Source organism: Phalacrocorax aristotelis, chromosome 3, assembly GCF_949628215.1.
Source record: "Phalacrocorax aristotelis chromosome 3, bGulAri2.1, whole genome shotgun sequence".
Lineage (NCBI taxonomy): Eukaryota > Metazoa > Chordata > Aves > Suliformes > Phalacrocoracidae > Phalacrocorax > Phalacrocorax aristotelis.
In genome coordinates this window covers 74962215-74977924 of record NC_134278.1, presented here as the reverse complement: position 1 = coordinate 74977924, position 15710 = coordinate 74962215, and the positions used below count along the sequence as shown (strand labels likewise).

The window sequence follows — 15710 nt, the reverse complement described above, 5'->3', positions numbered from 1 at the left end:
CTTGCATGAAGAGGAGCCTGGCCTTTTTCACTTTTTAGAAAGTTAAGTGTCACCATGGAAAAAATACCAGGCAATCCTGTCACACAGACCACCTGCTTAAAGAAACTGACCAAGCCACTTGTCCCCACATACCTGACTTTCCTGATTTCTAAATTAGGCATCTGTGGGTCATCTTTTTAACTGCTCAAGTAGTTTGTGTGTGCATTTTGGTAAACTTTAGCTCCTGGGTTTTTGGACACTGTAAGTTATTAATGTTATTAGGCTGTCTCAAGTTCAATATTGCTATTTCATAGAACAAAAACTAAACTGTGCAGAAACATGAGGGCACAAGTGCAATGCTTAATGTGTGTGATCGGCTATTCCCTCTGCTGGGCAAACTATACTGCCGGCTACTTCCGGGGTGACAGTTCTTTCCAGGGGAGTCAACAGACTGTGGCTCCATATGGTTAAAAATGGTTTCTGGCTTCCTTTGATTATCTAGTCTTTTGGGTAGTAAAGGAAAACGTATTCAAACAGTAGGAAAACAAGCTGCTTTGATGTTAAGTGGTTTAGGCCTTGTGAATCTCTTCATAAAAGTTTCCATACTCAAGACTATCCCTGCGAATAGCAAACTCCCAAGTCTGCAAAGCTGTGCCCTTACTTGCACCTATAAAATCTGTCAGAGTACCCAAGCATAGATTCTGTGCATCTTGCTTTCAGACTGATGATGTGAAAAACAAAAAAAAAAATGCTTCCAATTGCAGTAAGATTAGTTTCTACCGTAGAAGAGGTCCTTTCCTGGTATATATTCAAGTGAGAATGTGGTGGAATACACCCAAGGAGGTAAATATATGTCAGCAGCTAAACTGTATTAATGAAGAGACAGGAGGGAATTGCTAATGACAGCTGTGTTGCTATCAAATTCTCTTCTTAGTGCACAGAAAGCAACTACTTCTCTCAAAAAGGCCACTTGCTGAATTTAAGGAGAATAACTGTCCATTATACCCAGAAGTGGAAACTTAAATGCTGTTTGGGCCATGTCCATATTATTTGTTTGCATTAAGCAGTCCAACAAATGCTGCTTTTTTCCTTGAATGGGGTGCATATTTAATGGATTTATAGTTAGTTCACCTTTAATTGCGATTTCATGTAAAACTAGCAATTAGTACAGTAACTGTTGCTTCATTTGTAGGTTGGAATAAAATATAACACTCCTATATGTATAGTCATGTTTTAATCAACGGCATCTCTACTACATTCAGACATAGAAAAACGTGTTGACCACTACTGGATTGTCTTAAGATTTAGAATGCATGTTTTTGGTCATGCTTTGGTGGGACAGTGCTTTTTAAGATACAGGCATATGTTATTTGCTTTAGGTTCTTTTAGGTAATGCATCATCATAACTAAAATTGCACTGATAAAGTACATATATAGAAAATACTAATCTCTTTTTGTCAGTTCATGTGCCATGAATCCCAATTTCACTGTTCTTCTCCACGAAATACATTAGGTTTGTTCATTTTAACTTCCGTTGACTAGAAGTGAGCAGGATCAACAAGAAGCCATTCAGTCCAGCCTTTTGGGAATTTCTGCTTGTCTTACTACTTGTTGCTGTGGACTCATCTCCTTCATCTTTCTCCTTCCCTTTTTAGTGCAGTAGCTACTTAGCTTGACTGTGTAGGAGCTTCTGTGAAGAAAGAAGATCCAGGACCGTGGTAACAAAGCACCCTTTGGATCGTAGCTAAAAACCTGATCAGTATTGCCCTGATCATTTAGCCTAGTGATTAGTCTGTAAAACATAGAAGCACCCTGATTTATACAAGCAGTTCTGAGGAAATACAGTACTTTCACTGACCTTCAATCAACACAGACTTGTAGCCAGTAACTTTTGGAGCAGCTTAGGTGCAATGCTGTGTGTGCCCTGCCCCCTAAGTACTTATTTGTTCTTGGAAAAAATGAACCCCAAAGCTCAGCATAAGAAATGGCTGCTCAAAGAAAAATAGTGGCAATTCTGGAGGTATTTTGAAGCCACAGAGTCTTAAAGTCTGCTTAATATTTTTGGAGAATGAATGGAATTAACTTATGTACATAACACTGCCCAATTATCTTCCAGTTCTTGTGAGACTGTAGTGACCCCTTGAATGTAAATCAGATTCAGGGCTGTCTTCCTAGTTCTGCATAGAGCTGTCTGTTCTTTAGTGCCCTTCCAAGTAGCATGTTAGTGATCCTTTTCAGGTTGTCGCTGTTTAGCCATCGGATTACTGACATGAACTACTAAACAGGTCAAGTGCTGATATTGAGTGAAACCAGACTGATGGAAGAGGAAAAAGATGGCTTTTAGCCTTTGTCTTTTTCCCCACTCAAGATCACTGATGAGCTGCCCGAGTCCCCTACAGATGTACCAAAAGGGGCAGTATGGGATGAGGAGGCCAAGGCAACTCTTGTGTTTGCTTAAACCAATGCATCTCTTGGTTCTCTTCACATGTGTAATCTAACTCTTTTTTTGGATCTTGGTAAGAAAGGCTTTGGACTTAAGGTCTAGCCAGCGAGTTCCTATAAAACACGGGTTTGTTTAAAGAAGCTTTTGCAAGTATGTGCAAATTCTTAAATAGGTTAATTGAAAACTGAATTTTTATGTCAATGTAAGGGTTGATTTTACCTATGTCTGTTAAAAAAATGTTTAAACTAGTGCAGGTATTAAGTGTAGACGAAAGCTGGCAGAAGGCATATATCCTCTTCAAGTAAGGCAAAAAGGTTTCCCAGGGAGAAGCTTTCCTCCTGTAGTTGAAGATGTGCTAGTAGCAATCTTCAAATTTGACCTCTGACATAATTTTTGGGGGGATATTTCTGTTAGTATTGCTACTGATTTTTTTAATGCATTTCTTTTACTGACCTTCAGAAAGTATTTAGGATAAAAAAATTTTTTTCCGTGAAGAGCCTGGAGTGTGAGCTAGCTGGAAAACATTTGAAGTATGGAATTTTTAGGAATGCTATTTATGTAGAAACTTTCATAATTTATCAGAGGTCTTTAATGTGTTCTGGTGTCTTATGGGGAAGTTGCATGGTTTTTCTGCAGAGAATTACAATATTGCTGCATACAGTTTGCATTAAAATTTCTAACTGGATCTGAAATACAAACAGACCTGCTCTGGCATATGGTGACACCTGTGAGTTGACTTTTTCTAACAGTTTCGTGATAGCAGTAGGAGGGCTTCAGATCATACTTGTTTCCCCCTCCCCCTCTTTTTTTCCCCCGTTTGTAGCTCTGAACCCTTGGGCTGTACTGAGTTGTGCTTTTGGTAGCCGGGATTTCTAAGTGATGCTACATCCACTGCTACATTAGACTCAACTTCTGCTGTCTAGTTTCAACATGGTATGGCTCAGGCTTCATCACTGTGCAAAGGCATTGTTACAACATTCCACAAACTTGCTGTCCTTGGCACCTCTTTCAAGCTCTGTGTGAGAACTTAGCATGTGAGATTCATGTAATGGGAATGCAGGTTCACCTCTGCCTTGTATACCAGCACCTGGAAGTCCATGTTGCTGGACAAAGTATAGAAGTAACTGTTGTGCATGGAGATTCAGTTGTACAATGTAAGGCCAAAGTTGTGCATCTGGAAATACTGCCCTCTTCTGTACAAACAGATTTTCTGTGATAATTGTTCATTTAGAGAACTCTCTCAGACACCACTCATGTAGTCATCTGAGACCCAGAAATAGTTTCACACCTGTCCTGTTTGACACTTGTCCAGTATCATCTGGTCTTCTCTACCAGTGTAGGCATAATAAACAGAGAAGAAGGAATAAAGATAGATAGGAGTTAAGTGTTCAGAGTTGGAGGACTACAAATACTGACAATCTTCAACATTTTTTAAAAAATGCTTTATTCTGCGATAGTTCCTTTTTTACCTTTTGTATAATTTCAGAAGCTACAACTTTAACTTCCCAAAGAACTTCTTTAATTCCCTCTGTTAACGATATGTGCTACTACTGTGAACAAGGGAAGATGATCAGAGCAAAATAAGCTTGAAAGACAGTATTAGTAAAACAGGTTATTGAAGGCAGTGAACAAGAAGTTACTACAAGAGAAGACTTGAGGACTCAAGACTTTAAACACCGTTTATAATTTCTATCTCAGTTAATAGACGCTTAAGTGAAAACTAAATTATCAGGGCCATTCAAGACTTTTTAAAATACCTAAACCTAGTCAAAAGCGTGTGTATCTATATATAAGAGAAAGTCTTTGTTTGTATTCCTTTTAACTTGGTTTCGTAAATGTTCTTGAGAAACTGTTTGATACACTTGGTAAATACTTTCACATACTAGTCATCAGGATTACTGAGATCACTACAAAAATATATACACATCAAATGAAGAATGATAACTGCAAGTCTGAAAAGGAATCGGTCCCCTTTCAGTAAGGGTCTACTGACATATTTGCCTATTTTTCTGAGCTGAAGTTATGTGTAAGAATGGTCTACTTCATTAATGTGAATGTTTTTAAATTTTCATTATTTCAATTTTTTTTGGATACTTTTAGTCTGTTCAGTTGTCTAGTTTAATGTTGTTTTTTGTTTGGGTGTTTTTTTCGGGGGGTGTTTTTTGCAGAGGGGGTTGTTTGTGTAGTTTGGGGTGTTTGGGGTTGGTTTTTTTTTTTGAAATCTAATTGCATGAAATAAGTCTACTTCTGATTTTTTGTCTCTATAGTTGCTAGCTTTCTGGTTTGACTGAAAGGTAAGGTAAAAACCAATTGCTAGAAGAGAAAATTGTTTGAGATCTTCTCTAGTAGCAAAACTGAGACAGTGCATACGTGTGAAATTAAAGCTACTGTGGTAGAAAAAGTTCAAGTTTTTAAATTGATGGCTTGATTGTTGAAGATTGCTCTGAGTATGTCAGTGTGATGATCACAAGTTTGTTCTGTACAATTTCATAAACTTGCTTGATGATGAGCTGCAACAGTCTTCACCAGGTTTTTACAAAACTTTATCTGAAGAGTTTATTCTGGAAGAGTTGGCAGGCATGTGACTTAAAGTCTATGACATGGCCTGGTGCACTCGGGGCTTTCTTTCCAGGAATTCAGTTCTTAAATACTAGCAGTTGTTGAGAGGTGACTTAGAGGTGTGATCTCTGACATTCTTGGTAGACCACAGGCTCTGTGGGGTTTTTTGTTTTGTTTTCTGGTAGTGGTCTGTCATGTCTGCTTAACTTGTTTCAGGTCTTCATTTCACTGGTTCTTTGCATAGCTCCTGTTATTGGGGGGTGGGGGAGTGTGCGGTATGTTGTGATTTTGACGGAATTATTTTCAGGCTGCGAGATGTAACTCAAAAGTCAAGTAATCCTGCAGCTGTATTTGAAGACCAACTCTTACTTCATGTAATTCTTTCATGTAAAAATTAGGTTTTTGTTCTTTCCAGGCTTGCTATTTAGTAGGCTGTTTCAGTTTTACTTTTGGGGGATTGAAATCTCCTGAACTAATGTGGAAATTTTAGTGGTCAAACAGTGAAACTTTTGTTTCTTAACAGTGTTCTTTTTAGAGCAGAGGTAAGTTGAAGGGTTAAATGGGAATACAACTGCTCTCTTACACAGAGCTTAAGAGAGTTAATTCATGCTGATTTCATGTTCAGCTGAAGAGATGCAAAATTTTGTGGCTGCTAGGAGGAAGACATCTTGTGCTACCGTTGCTTTTTCCATTGATGTGATCTCACTGGCTGTTACAAATCAGATGCTTTTTTAGACCCTTTAGCAAGCTGTTTGAATACACTAAATAGTCAAAAATGATGTAGAGTTAGATTTTTATTTTTCATTGAAGTAGTGGTGGTGTGGGTTAGGGAGTTAAAATAGAGCAGTTGAGTCTGGCATAAAATAGGTGGCAGGGAGAAAGGTTAGCTGGGAGGAGGGAACTGAAACCTTCCCCTTCTGTAGTGGTAAGTATTAGATGAATTTGTTTCATAATGTGGAATTGTACCATTGTGAGGAAGACACATAGAAGCAAAGTGCTTCTTTAAAAACAATCACCCAAAATATCATCTTGTGAACTTTGGTAAGCATTTTGTGCTAAGCTTTACTGCAGACTTTATTTGCTACTGATTTGATGGTTTGTATCAAATGCAATGCTGTTAAGTGTGAGGTTTTCTGGCTGGATTAATTGCTTAAATAGCATGCCTTCAAAGAGTTTAGACTGATTATATTCAGAGTGTGGTCTTGGTTTGAATGAACTGAGCTGGTATAACTCCTTAACCCAGACTGTGAATTCTAGTTTATTGTAATAAAGCTTTGCTTGTAGTCTTGTTCATTCAGTAACAGACTTAATGTCTTTGTGTTATGGTTTCTGTTACAGAACTTTGTTTGAAATTTTCTGCTTTGAGAATGAGATGCGTCTTAGATACTTTACACAGATAATTAAGTAGTGGGTGTTAGATCCCAATGTTTGTCCAAGATGCTGCAGTAAGTTTTAAGATGTCAATTTTAAGTGGTGTAACACACAGCTACCTTTTTATCGGTTTAAGATGCAAAGTGGATTTAACTATTTACATGATTAAAAGCCCTGTTTTTAAAACTGGAGTTAACTTTTATGCAATTCTGTAATTCCTTCATGACTTATGGTATAAATGTATACTCTGGAAGTTTAGGAATGAGATGTCTTGATTTAATAATCTGAGCTTCAGAAAATTCTGTTTTTCTCTTTCTTTGCAATAGGTGGAAACAGTATGAAGCGTACGTGCAAGCTCTGGAGGGCAAGTACACAGACCTTAATTGTAAGTTAGCCAAGTTTCAAAATGGTACAAGTTACCTGAATGTTTGTACATAGCAGAGTGTTCAATTAGTATCTGTGCTTTCCAAAACTGTGTGAAATAAGAGATAATCTATGTCAGTTATTTGTCAGAAAAATACCTGGTTTTTCTAGTGCAGGTTTCCAGTCTTCCTAACTTTATTAGCCACTTATTTTCTTTTGCAGACAGCTTCTAAAAAGTCTATTTTTGTATGTGTAGGACCATCTGTACCCAGACTGCTGGGAGGGGGAAGTCCCAAAACATAACCCCACAAATAGGTGTATTTTTATGACTTTTCCTTTCGAAGGGGAACGTTACCCTCTACCAGAATATGCCATGAATGTGCTTTCAGCAGTTTTACAGGATTAGTAAACCACATGGGAGGGGGAATAGTTGGTAGAGGTAAAGGTCTAAAATGAGTCCCCGAGTAATATTAAATCTGACCAGGCAAGCTAGCTATTTGAATGTCAGTCTTATGTTGTCTTTAAAACTTGGATCGTACTTGAGTCTTTCAAAAGAGGATATAGGAAAAACATCCTTTTCTTCATCCATCTCTTCTACTGCCACCCCATAATGTTTGAGTTTTGGAGAGGCTAAAATATAGCAAATACAAGCAGTTGATTTAATTCTAATCTCAAACTGTCCTACCATAGATAAAGAAGTTGTTCTAATGTTCACAGTTTCTCAATTTTGGAAACTCTAATACAGGTTATAGTAATTGGTATTATTGAATTACCTGCAAAGAATTAATTTAGAAATAATTGTCCTGAAGCAATTTGTGCTGTTCTTAGTTTACATTTACAGGTAATAATTCTCAAGTAATTAGAAAAAATAAAAATCTTAATTATTCCAACTTTCCATCCCTTTATATGTGACAGCTAGCAGAGTTAATGTATACTGTTTGTATCGGGCTGCTTGCATGTGTTCCCATTTGAGTAATTCAGAAACGTGCTGTGCTGTTTTCTCTTATGTTTCACATAAACCTTAATAAATCTTCATGAATCAGAAGAATTCTAGTTGCAGCTGAACTGCCAGTTCTGAATTCTCTAATGTCTTACTGTTTACTCATGGAGTGTTGAGTCCATTTTGAGGATTGACCACAAATGTCTCAGTTCTACAGACCATGGATCACTTTTTGTCGGAGTGTAGACTTCCCCCCCCTCCCCCACCCTATCTTCAACATTTCTTACAGATAGCAGGGCAGTTCTAACTTCCCAAGTTTCAGCCTGCAAGTTGTAATAGTAGTTCGGTAAGCAAGCAGTTTAAAAGTTACTTCCTATAGAAACATTGAAATATTTTCAAAAGTTCAGTAAGCCTTAAGGAAGGGTCACAAAGATATATTTAAAGCCAACTGTTATCAAGCTTTTCTAATACTTAATGGTATCTTGATTTTTCTTATTTATGCTTACTATAGTCATGCTTATTAATTTAGCTGTTTTACTGTTTATGAATTTGGTGGTTAGATTCAGCTGTTGCTAAAAACTGTTCATGAGAGGATACTATAGAATGTGTTTTTTGTGTTATTAGCTAATGATGTGACGGGATTGAGAGAATCTGAAGAGAAGTTGAAACAGCAACAGCAAGAGTCTGCCCGAAGAGAAAATATTCTGGTGATGAGGCTGGCAACTAAGGAACAGGAGATGCAAGAGTGTACTGTAAGTATTTAGAGGGGATAAATATTTTCCAGGCTGTTAACAGGAATATCAGCTTTTGAGCCAGTACCCGTGTGCCATGTTGTTTGTGGATCCGGAGCATCCCATTTTCTGTGCTTAAAGAAATGGCAGGGCACTTAAACTTTCACTGAATTAGAAAAGATGATTCCTTAAAGTTTGCTTTTTTTAAATATTAGTTATTTCGTTGACTTTCAGCAGCAGTTGTGCTTGGAAGGGCTTTTGCTTCAGAACCAAGCTTAATCTTGTGTGAGCCGTGCTTACTTTCTTCTAGCATTTACCAACTGTGCATATGTACCAAAAAATGTTACTACTTACTATCAGTGGATGCAGGAACAAATTGAAACATAAGGATAAGATTGAGTTTACTGGGTTTTGTTTAGGAGGTTTTAGGCTGATGTTTACCTTGGTTTTGGAGAGCAAGGTATTCATAAGCTTCTGCATCTATTTGGCTAGGTAGGGGAAAGAGCTTCTTGATCTGCTGATCTGCTTCTTGGGATTTCTAATGTTCTTTGTACTAATACTTTTTTGTTGCTTCTGTTTCTCTCCTTTATTTCTGTGGATTTTCTGTGACTTTTTCTTCTGTGTTTAGTTTTGGTTTCCTGAAAGTATCTTCTACCACTTTTGGACTTTTGATCTTTTTTGGATTACCTTCTTAACATAATTTTCACCTGCTGCTTTAATTTGGCAGCTCCTGAGAGAAAATTGTAAAAAGCTTCCTATTGCTAGCTTGTGTAACGTACTCCTGAGAGCTGCTTCTATCAAAATAAAAGCTTTGTGCAAAACTAGTAACTAGTATTGTAGCTTTCCTCTGTTTTCTTTTAGTCTTCCTTTCTTTTTTCCTGTAGGTTTTCAGAGTTACCAGGTTATAGTAGTGTGACTCTTAACTCTGTACGCATTTTTTTCCACTGCTTTCAAGACCATAAGGTGACTGTAGATTGCAGTAAGCACTGATATGAAAAGAAAAAATGAGGGGGTGGAGCTTCCTATGCAGTGGCAAAAAATGAATCACAGAATCACTGAGGATCGAAGGGACTCTGTACAGTTCGGTTTTGAGTGTCTCCTAGAATGGAGACTCCAAAACCTCTGTGGATGACCTGTGCCAGTGTTCCACCACCCTCACAGCAGAAAGCATTTTCTTATGTTTAAATGGAAATCCCTGTGTTTCAATTTGTGCCATTGCCTTCTGTGCTTTCAGTGGACACCACTGAGATGAGCCTGGCTCCACCTTCTTTATACCCCTCATCAGGTATTTATGCACACTGATAAGATCCCCCTGAGCCTTTTCTCCAGGCTTAATAGTCCAGCGCTCTCAGCCTCTGCTTGTATGTCAGATGCTCCAACCCCTTAATCATCTTCATGGCCCTTCATTGGCCTCACCCTAATATATGTCCATGTCTCTCTTGTACTGGGGAGCCCAGAACTGGACCCAGTACTCCAGATGCCTCACCAGTGTCTACTGGAGAGGAAGGATCACCTCCCTTGACCTGTTGGCAACACTGCTAATGCAGCCCAGGATGCTAATGAAGATCTGTTCTGGTACTATACCACAACACTTCCCTAGTACTAAGACTACTACATTCATCCTGCTTCTGTTGTGAGTTTTACTGATAACTCCTGCTGTGAGGAACAGCAGTAGTAAGAGCTTTTTTCTTTTGAACTTCAGAGCATATAAGTGAAACAATGAATACTGGAAAAAGAGTTTTTCACCAAAACCAAATCTGTATGTACTGTTTTCACCTTTCTTCCTCCCTATTTCTAAAAGAACGAGTTAGACAAAAATTTCAAGTATTTAAAACTGAATTTGGCAAGATCACGAAGACTCTAGGATATTTTGCTGCACTTTGATATAGATGTTTATAGCTGTGGTGCACAGGCTTTCCAGAACATGTGTTTAGAAGAACTTCTGGAGAGCTTTTATTAATTTCAGTGTACTTAAAAATGGGGGGGGGGGGGGGGCAACCCATCCCACCCCACCAAAATAAACAAAGCGCACACCCCCCAGGAGGCTTGTATTTTTTCCAGGTATTGACACATGAATAACATCAACAAAGGTGTAATGCATGGAGGTAGGGGAATGCATCCTTGAAGGGGAGTAAAACCTTAAAGTGTTTCCAAGTTTAAATGCATGTATTTTCAAGAAGTTCTGGAGGACTGTTTGGCTTTGTATTATTAGACAATATTTTTCCAGTAAAGTAACAGTAGGAAAATAAATGTTTAAGATGCGAAGCTAAGTTACAGGTTGCTAAATCACTTCATAAATGAACAAAACCTACTCACCATATGATAAGTTATTTGACACATCTAACTTTCAGTCTGTAAAATAACTTCTCTATTTTTTGCATAGTTGTGTTTTATAATCCATATTTACATATAAAATATACCAGTGACAGTTATTTATATGTAAGCCTTTAATGTTTCCTGTCACATCTTAATTAGAAAGACAGCATCTATGGTGTCAGTTTTCTTGAAAACTACAGGTGAATGTTTACCATACAACATTTATTGTTTATATTACTCTTAAAGTATTTTTGAGACATGTTTTATACTTACAAACTTAAACATTCAGGTCTTGCATGTGGTATTGTATTTTTAAGGTTTTATCCATTTAAATTTGCAAATGGTAGTAGTTGACAAAGACATAAATGAGTGTTCTCATGACTGATGTGTAAACCAGTTCTCTAGTTAGAATATGCTAGCTCTGTTTTAAAATAAGGTGTGACAGACTTTGTCTTAGTTGCAGTTTTAATTTGTGCCCTTCTTTTTTAAAAGAAACCACAGCAAAACCTACTTCAACTTATAAAGTCACCAGTCATTGTCTTGAAGGTATGGGTGTGCATGTCAGCATAGCAGTAGCAGAATCTGTCCTGGAATAAGCATAGCAGCCTATTCCCATGCCAGACCACTCTTTCAGTGAAGAAATTTTTCTTAATATCCAATCTAAACCTCCCCTGATGCAGCTTGAGGCCATTTCCTCTCATTCTGTCACTAGTGACTTTGGCAGAAGAGACCAACACCCACCTCACTACAACCTCCTTTCAGGTAGTTGTAGAGAGCCATGACGTCTCCCTTCAGCCTCTTCTCCAGGCTAAACTGCCCCAGTTCCCTCAACCTCTCCTCATATGACTTGTTCTACAGACCCTTCACAAGCTTCGCTGCCATTTTCTGGACATGCTCCAGCACCTCAGTGTCCTTCCTGTACTGAGGGGCCCAAAACTGAACACGGTATTCAAGGTGTGGCCTCACCAGTGCCGAGTACAGGGGCACGATCACTTCCCTGCTCCTGCTGGCCACACTATTGCTGACACAAGCCAGGATGCTGTTGGCCTCCTTGGCCACCTGGGCACGCTGCTGGCTCATGTTCAGCTGGCTGTCGACCAACACCCCCAGGTCCTTCTCCACTGGGCAGTTTTCCAGCCACTCTTCCCCAGGCCTGTAGCGTTGCTTGGGGTGGTTGTGACCAAAGTGCAGGACCTGGCACTTAGCCTTGTTAAACCTCATACAGTTGGCCTTGGCCCATCGATCCACCCTGTCCAGGTCCCTCTGCAGACTGCTTCTGCATAAAGCTTTGTTTCTGGCAGAGGTGGTGATGAAGTTATTGCTACTTCGGGGAAAGGCCTTAACCCCCCCCAAGGCACTGCACAGCTGCTGTAGATCAGTAAGCAGACAGGCATTTGGAGATACTTGCTCCTCAGGATGGGTTTTCCGTGGAACAGGTAACAATGAGTAGAAGCTTCCTCTGGGTACAGTTGGACTATAGTACCTAGAAAGTCATTACTCTTAAAAACCTACTTGTGGTTTAGGTTACAGCTCTGTTTTTTCTCCATCATCATGCAGTTCTTTCCCTCCTACTCCTTCCTTATAAGAAGGGTATATGGTTGTACTTATTTAGATTGCTTATGTTTTCTGTTAAGCACCTGTATTCTGTTTTGTTAAATTCTTCATGTCAGAGTGTCTGTTCTTTGTGGACATCTTTTGACAACTGTAGCTGAAAGGATTCAGCTGTTTCCAAGAACACATGAGAAGCAGAGGGGTTGAAAATGTTATTGCCTGTCTTAACAACAAAAAAAAAAATCCACCCAAATAAAACCCCACACAGCCTGATGTCCTCTAAACAGACTACTTTCAGTATTCTCCTTAGGTTGGAGTGGAGAGAAAGCTGATACCAAGGTTTTTATTCTGTTTGTGAAAATTAATCCCAGTTTGTCCATCTGATGGGCTTCTGAAAAACACTAGCTAGCATGGGCTTTCATGTTTGGGAATATGAACCGCCAGTAGGCATTTCAGGTGTTAAGAGTAGGCATTTTCTGGGGTCTGGCATGAGACATGACTATTCCTGTATATTCAGCTCTAGCCTGAAGTTGGTCCTGAATTCAGGCAAACTTTTCTGCTCCCCACCCTTTACCACCTGTAGTATCAATGGGAGGAGAGGTGTACCAGAGGAGTGGTTAGAGGGTGCAAGAATGAGGGAGGCTTGGACTGGCTAAGCAGAAAGAAGATTGGAATAAGGAAGTAGGCAGAGGGGTTAAGAGGTACGGCAGCCTTCTTTGGGAGTGGGTTGTATTGGGAGATGTTGCTAGGTGTGGGTGGGTGAAAAGCCTGACAGGCAAGAACTGTGGAGTACAACTAGAGAAAGCATTTGTGGAAGGATGGAGAAAATCTGATTTGGAAAAACTGGAGGAATAAATAGTCTTTAAGCTTGGGGAAGGAATGAGCAAGGGTTGTTCAGCTCAAGTAAGTAAACTCTTTCTACACAACTGTTTTGGTGAATGACAGCTGAGGTGTGGTGGAGCCTTTGCAAGTGTTCTCTGCTTGGCCTAGGAGCATGAGCTAGAGGTACCCAAATGAGACTGCTAAATAATTGACGTTAGACAGAATTAGCTGGGTCCTCTTTGGTGTTTCAGTGCATTTCTGGCACGAGTGAAGAGCAGGTGGCAGCAACTCTTTGTGCTACTGATCCAAGGAATCTTACAGTTCTTAAGCTGGCAGTAGAAGAGGGAGAGAGCTGGGCCTAGGTAAGACAAAGGACACTGTTGTCTTTTTCCTTTGATGCCCATCTGAAAATACATTGGGAACCACATTGGTGTAGCGTAATTATGTTCCTGCAATATGTTGCCAGCTGGAGTGTCTCGATGTGTGCAGATGTGTTACACTAGCTGTTCCCTCTACTAGTCAGTCTACAGTCACCTCTACAGTCACCTTCTGCTAGTGCTACCCTTCACAAAGAATTGACAGATTGTTGAAATACTTCTAGTAGTACGTCAAAGTTGGATGGACAGAAAACATACATCAAGAACGATAAATTAAATCTTTATTCAGTGAGCAACATCTTGTGCATTCAGTGAGGCAAAGGACCTCTAGGGGTAGAGTAGCATCCAGGAAGTGTTAGGATAATCTTAATTTGGACTTCCTGTTTCTAAATAACATTTGTAGGTGGGTTCCTGAGGACTTTATTTCTTGAAAATATTTTTATGCAGTGCTTTATTCCCTTTATATTTCTTTCTGGGTGCATAAAAGTTTGTCTGTTTAAAAATTAAAGTATGATAGTTATTTAATTTTTTAAGTAGCTAAATATTTTTGATAAATGCAAAGTCAGTGGAAATATTTCAGTTATTTCAACAACTTTAAAATCACTTAGTTGAAATAAAATCCAAGAATTATTGTTACTTAACAATATAGAAATTAAAATACATGTCTGCAATCAGGAGGTGACTGAGGTCACTACTGCACATTTTTAAGATAAATGTTTGTGCTTATGCTTCCTCTTTGCCACTGCTGTGTCAAGACCCCGTAACAGAGTAACTGTATGTACAGGGAAATGGTTGAACAGACAGTGCTTTTGACTGTGCTTCTTGTCCCAAGTAAAGCAAAGTGTGGAGGGAGACTGACTTTCTCTCAGTATTGCTGGTGATGCCTTGTACTGCTTCTCAGTGAAACTCTGTTGCTATCAAGTCTGGTTGCAAGATTGTGTGCAGCAGGAGGCAAACCTCCCAACTTTGAATTAATGCTTCTTTTTTAATCTCATGGAATTTTGTTCACCTCTTGCTGATGAAGAAATATGTGTGATACAGGGAGCATAATACATTGAACTTAAGAGTGAATACTCTGTGTAGGCTAATGTGATTTTAGTAATTAGCTGGATTCTAAACAGGTACTGTTTAGTACATTTTAAGACACGATGGGATTCAAATATCAAACTTTCAAAAACAAATCCTACTTTAAATATTTACAAGTTTTGACTAATGAATGCTATAGTTAAAAGAAATCCTGTCACAGTTACTTATTCTGAAATCTTGATTGTATTAAGTCTTCTGGGTTATAAATTATAAAATTGTAAGTCTCTTGTGTTGTGGTTATTGCAGGAGAATTAAATCCAGCCCAAATCTGTTCAACTGATGCTAATGTTTTGAAATTTTGTTTCAAAAAATAAATATGTAAATTTCCATTGTAAGTGACTACTGCATTTGCAAAAGAAAAAAATTAGCGGTTTGTAAAAACCTGTAGTACTTCCTTAAAAATACTACTTGTCAATATCAGCTGTAATATTCCATAATAGCTTCTACTGAAGTTACTTGGAAATCAGCTATCTTTTCCCAAAAAGAGTACAGGCAGATATAAAAGGGAGAATTATAATGCTCCAATCATTGCTTTGGCAAATGTAAACTGACATGTGGAAAACAATTTGAAGCGGAGGAGGGGAAGTTGGCCTTGAAAGCTTAAGGCTGGTGGGTGGTGGGATGGGGGATTGGGTGAATGTGTGCATTGATAGGGTGCAGGTGGGCAAAAGTGATTTTTATCCTGCCTTTTTCAGGTTACAATGTTGAAAGAAGGCAAGCTGCTTTGATATCTTTGGAATAACTCTTTTTGTTTGTATTGAAATTACTTTAAACTTTTAGTTAATACTGTATAAATAACATCTTTTTTCTTATTTTATGCAGAATCAGATTCAGTACCTCAAGCAAGTCCAGCAGCCTAGTGTTGCCCAACTGCGATCAACAATGGTGGACCCAGCCATCAACTTGTTTTTCCTAAAAATGAAAGGTGAACTGGAACAGACTAAAGACAAACTGGAACAAGCCCAAAATGAACTGAGTGCCTGGAAATTTACGCCTGATAGGTAAACAAAACAAATACTCCCCAGTCAAGACTTCCCTGACAGTCCCACTACGAGAATGCTATGGTGGGACAGCCAAGTACTCGTTTCCACACCAAGACTCAGACGTTTTGAGGCAAAAGCCACATTCTTATACTGTCCAGCTTGTAATGCTTAATGTAAAACTTATCAGAT

The 15710-nt window shown here is 38.7% G+C and overlaps 1 protein-coding gene across 3 annotated transcripts in view; it reads left to right on the top strand.

Moving 5' to 3' along the window:
* Nucleotides 1–15710, top strand: part of WTAP (WT1 associated protein) — a 28330-nt gene that overhangs the window by 4731 nt on the left and 7889 nt on the right. For all 3 annotated transcript variants that reach the window (XR_012659692.1, XM_075088028.1, XM_075088029.1), the window contains exons 4-6: nt 6679–6737; nt 8280–8407; nt 15361–15539. Coding sequence is in view for 2 of the 3 variants with exons in the window: in XM_075088028.1 (XP_074944129.1) it covers nt 6679–6737; nt 8280–8407; nt 15361–15539 (366 nt within the window). In the remaining variant the exon portion in view is untranslated. The remainder of the gene's footprint in view (nt 1–6678; nt 6738–8279; nt 8408–15360; nt 15540–15710) is intronic.